Below are 5,499 nucleotides of genomic sequence, written 5' to 3'. Positions count from 1 at the left end.
AGTACCGTCGCGGCGTCGTCTCTCCGTTAAAGCCCAAAACTTAAATGTAGTCATTTAGTGCCAATATGATCACTATCAGTGATCAGAGTGCCAGATAACAGTAAATAATATTTCATCGTTCTATACTTGTCTATTTTTGTGGTTTTTATTCGTTGGAATAGAGTGATACATTCACTTTAATACCACATGTTTTATCGTTTATAATGTACTTAAAATATTTTGTCATGTTTTTCGTGTGAACCTTTATGTAAATTGTTGATTAAATAACCTTAATGATTTTTACTATAAAGCCTTATTTTAGTTTACGTATAAAATTAAAACCTTTGATAAATTAAAAACGTCGCGACGCAACGTGACGTGAAAATCACGGTTTAAGTTTGTATTTTTCAAATATTGTTTTGGGAATGACTTCCAAACTAACCTCTTTGTTGAGGGTAATCCATAACTCCCAGATCCTCACCAAACTCTTGAGTTCGCCAGTGATTGTACAACTGTCTCACACTTGGGTAGTTGTGACGAAATAATTGGGATTTGAGTATAAAATCAGGCCTTCCTATTAGTTGTGCATCTTGGAAGACCAGTAAATAAGGTATTGAAGGCTTCTCTAATGACTATACTTAGGCTACCACCAGACAATTATGAGGAATCTTAATGGTATGTAAATAATCGTTATGTCTTTTGAGGATTCTAGTTAGAAATCTCTATAAAAGTTCCATATAAACCACTACTCATAGAAATTCGAAAATCGAAATGTCAAAGGATAAACCTACAAGACCGTAGACGCTCGATAGTAAATAGGAATGATGTCTTGTGGATTACTATGTAGACCACCTCGTGCCAACCACGGCCAAACTCAAAGTCTCTCTAGATTACTGTGTAGAAAGAACGTGCCAGCCAGTAAAAGCTCGAAGTTACTCTAGATTACTGTGTAGAAAGCCCGTGCCAACCACTACAAGCACGAAGTCACTCTAGATTACTTTCTAGACAAGCCCGTGCCAGCCAGTAAAAGCTCGAAGTTACTCTAGATTACTTTGTAGACAAGCCCGTGCAAACCACTACAAGCACGAAATCACTCTATATTACTTTCTAGACAAGCCCGTGCCAGCCAGTAAAAGCTCGAAGTTACTCTAGATTACTGTGTAGACAAGCCCGTGCCAGCCAGTAAAAAGCTCGAAAGTCCATCTAGATTACTGTGTAGACAAACCCGTGCCAGCCAGTAAAAAGCTCGAAGTTACTCTAGATTACTGTGTAGACAAGCCCGTGCCAGCCAGTAAAAAGCTCGAAGTTACATCTAGATTACTGTGTACTCGTATACCAGCCCGTGCCAGTCTCTGGAAGATGAAAGTCCATCTAGATTACTATGTAGTCCAGCTTGTGCCAGTCTCTGGCAGATCAAATTCCATCTAAATTACTGTGTACTCGTATACCAGCCCGTGCCAGTCTCTGGCAGATCAAAGTCCATCTAAATTACTGTGTACTCGTATACCAGCCCGTGCCAGTCTCTGGCAGATCAAAGTCCATTTAAATTATTGTGTAGTCCAGCCCGTGCCAGTCTCTGGAAGATCAAAGTCCATCTAAATTATTGTGTATACCAGCCCGTGCCAGTCTCTGGAAGATCAAAGTCCATCTAGATTACTATGTAGTCCAGCTTGTGCCAGTCTCTGGCAGATCAAATTCCATCTAAATTACTGTGTACTCGTATACCAGCCCGTGCCAGTCTCTGGAAGATCAAATTCCATCTAAATTACTATGTAGTCCAGCCCGTGCCAGTCTCTGGCAGATCAAAGTCCATTTAAATTATTGTGTATGCCAGCCCGTGCCAGTTTCTGGAAGATCAAAGTCCATCTAAATTATTGTGTGTATACCATCCCGTGCCAGTCTCTGGCAAGATCAAAGTCCATCTAGATTGCTATGTAGTCCAGCTTGTGCAGTCTCTGGCAAGATCAAATTCCATCTAAATTTTATGTGTGTTTCAATCTGACGATAGAATTAAATTGTTTAAGAAGCGGGCTGATTATGTTTTTTTTTTAGTATCCTAGCTATTATTCGTTAGAAAGTGAAAGTGAGAACTGGGAATGTAGGAACAATTTTACGTAGCTAAATGCCTTCAGTTGTAACAGTCTGGAAATGATCTAGGGTCATGTAATAAAATTAACAAATATAGTAATACTTCCTACATATTTCATCTCTTATAGATACTCGATATGTGCAGTAATTTATAAACGGCAACCAAATGATGCCATAGAATTGTAAGATGATTTAAAATAAGAATTCTATATTATTACGACTTTAGTGATCTGTTATTCTACTACTCATTTACCACACTGTTATTTTTTAAATACTTCATAACCCAATGGGTTGTTTACCAAACAAATGCAAAAAATATGAAAAATGTAAATTAAACCTCAGTAACTTCGAAAATTTTGGCCTTTTATCAATAAACAATTTTTATTACAACATTTTGTCAATTCACCGTTCTAAAAATGGTTTTGACATTTCTCCTGTCGGCTTTACTCTCCCTTCTCTCTCTTTGGAGTTCGTAATTTTCTTGTGATGGAAACCATTTCAGTGCTAATGGATGGAGATTGACTATCTCTCTAACTTACCAATAGTCCATAAACCCTTTAGATGGTACTCTTCATTTTATAATACCGCATAAATAGGTGCAATAATCCCAATACAATTTTGATGATATTGCACAAACAGTGTGATGATTGTTGACGATCTCGTTCGGCATCCTCATTTGACTGCACAATTCAACACACCTTAAGAATACATTTTATTATTGGGGACATCTTGCTAAATAATGAGATATAATATGGAGTCTCTTTACTACTTCAAGTGTTGCAATCATTGTTCCCTGCTGTATTAAAAGATTACAAGTAACGAAGGTTTGACTTGTGGCATATCATAAATGTTACCGATGAAACAAGAAATCTTTGTAGCTTTGCTATGAAATACTTGCTCTTTTTTCAATAAGAACACTGCAATTACGGTAAGCTATTTAATTTTAATCAATTAAGTTTTATAATTCCGGTTACACTGTTCTTTTGAAATACAAACATCTTTAAGGAATTTTGAAATACAATGTTTTGATGAGAAATAAGTTAGAGACCTAAGTTACCACTTAACCTTTCGTTGATTTAGAGTACATCTCCCAGCCGCCTTGGAGGGACAGGGCGTTCTTGAACCCCAACTTGGCGGCTCTCTCCATGGCGGTCTTGCTGCGGACTCCGCGCTGGCAGAGGAACAAGACTTGCTGACTCTCTCCCGGCTTGCTCTTGCCGTAGGCGGCCTTGAACTCCTCGGCGGACTTGCCCAGCGCACTGTTGATCTGCTGCAGCGGTATGTTCAGACTTCCAGGAATCGTCCCTGTCGCCTTTATCTCCTTCGTGTCCCTGACGTCTATCACGGTCATTCCAGATTTCTTCAAAGTCTTGAACTCCTCAACGTTGATCTCCCTATTGGTTCTGCCGGTCGAGTGGATCCCTCTTGACGGGACAGTGAAGCTACACCATTTCTCTCCAGCAATCTTCGGGTCCAATTTATGTTGGACTGTGATCTTCGGTGGACAATAGTTTCTTGAGCATCTCTTCAAAGTGGGGTTCTCCCAAAAGAGAGCTCGGTTCGTCAAAAATGCTCTGAGTCTGTACATTATTGAACGAAGAAATTTTCACGTAACCGATATTCAGTAAAAGGGACTTAACCAAACATATTTAATTAGCTCATGTGGTCTAACTTTGCTGTTTTTACAGCTGCTGTAGTGACTTAAGATGTTTAGTCGTTGCGTTAAAAAATATCGAGTAGATAGTAATAAATATGTATAAGTAACTGAATCATAGGTAGAACCTTGTTTGTTTTATTAATCATTCAAATTATAATATTAGGTTAATATTTCTTATTGCTTAAGAAAACCCATATTTTAATACAAATTAAACAATAGACTATTCAATTTCAGTTGGCTTAGAATCAATTCATAATTATTTAGAAAATTATGAATTAGCCTAGTTGGGAAATCTCTTGTGCACAAAAATATTACGTTTTCGTTTAATCCCTCTCTCCCAGTGAAGGAAGAACGAGAGTAAAAACAACTCACTGATTAAATTACCACAAAATCATGCAGTTTTGTCTAAGTGTTTTCCTTTTCGTCGCGCATATTTTCTGTTCCTCATGTCATATCAAAATAACGTCAGGAGCAAAATAATTAAAAAAAAATTAATTAAAAAATGGCACAAAATAATGAAATCTCACAATTGTACATGTATGGAGTCAAGAAAGCTCTCTAGCCCTTCCTCCAACTTTTAAAATAAAAAACTTCCGAGAGGTGAATGATCATGGCTAGAGGAATTCACTTAAATTTTAGTTTTGAGTATTGAAATATTTCACACGTTTAGACTGTATGTTGCTTTCTTTTGAAATTTCAAAATAATGAAGAATAAGCCCTAAAAAGCAAGGCAAAAAGCCTCAATGTTGATTTCAACACTACTTGTAAAACAACAAATTTGTTTTGCTTAAATATTGATTAAGATGTAATAAAATGAAAAATACCTTTATTAGAGGCGAAGTTAGGACTATAAAATCCTCTCTACCCCTTAACCTCATAAACCATAAAACTAATTTATATATTTACAACTAAACATAAATCCATTGATTTAAAACTATACATGAAATGAACCCTAATTTAAGAAAACAAGCATAAATAATTATTGTAACTATATGCCTACATATGTACACTACCATTACAAGACACAATCGCAATCATTCAACTTACATTCCATTGCCCCAAGTACCACACTCCACCAAGGCCACCAACAGCTATACCTCAATTCTAACAAAAAACAAGAATTTGCCGTATATGTTTCAATAAGTTGTAAAATTAGAAATGTGTACACAAGGTCGACATACACATTTATGGCACTAATATTGCTACAATCACATAGGTTTATTTATTTCATAGTTTATATTTATATCTGCTGCTAGAAGTAATGAATGTTCGTTCCTTCAAGATGGGGACGCAGTTCATACACATCCTCGTCAGTGCTGTAAAAGTATCTTGCAACTCGAAGGCGTCTACTTGTAACGTGTTTGAAAACAATCTCCACATTTATTAATTTCTCGATTTACAATGTGGTTGCATATTAATATAAATAGCTCTCATAGTAATAGCACACAATATTATGTACTATTAATTGAGTAAATACAAAGAGTACGGTAACTAAAATAAACAAATTAAACTTTGAGTAAAAATGTAGGAAACAAAATTTTACAAAAAACTGAAATATTAACGTAGCTATGATGGGAAGGCTTGATTCAATATGAAAGTTGAGATTATCGTCTGTTCACCTTCGTCTTAGTACAGCGTCTGAAATCTGATTACATTTGATGTGCAGAAAACCCGGTTGCTCCACCATTTTTAGAGATCGTGTCTAAAACATCGTAGTTCACTCAATTATCCACCTGACGAGTGAATGAGAACATCATTCTCTTTAATTATAGTAC

At 36.3% G+C, this 5,499-nt stretch overlaps 1 protein-coding gene across 1 annotated transcript; it reads right to left on the bottom strand.

Moving 5' to 3' along the window:
* Positions 1–2,990: 2,990 nt before the first annotated feature.
* LOC124367164 (rhodanese domain-containing protein CG4456-like) lies at positions 2,991–3,739 on the bottom strand. The gene has a single exon (XM_046823815.1). The coding sequence runs from the start codon at positions 3,653–3,655 to the stop codon at positions 3,128–3,130; it is 528 nt and encodes a 175-aa protein (XP_046679771.1). The 5' UTR covers positions 3,656–3,739; the 3' UTR covers positions 2,991–3,127.
* Positions 3,740–5,499: the final 1,760 nt, after the last annotated feature.

This window comes from Homalodisca vitripennis, chromosome 8 (assembly GCF_021130785.1).
Source record: "Homalodisca vitripennis isolate AUS2020 chromosome 8, UT_GWSS_2.1, whole genome shotgun sequence".
Lineage (NCBI taxonomy): Eukaryota > Metazoa > Arthropoda > Insecta > Hemiptera > Cicadellidae > Homalodisca > Homalodisca vitripennis.
This window is presented reverse-complemented; position numbering and strand designations above follow the sequence as displayed.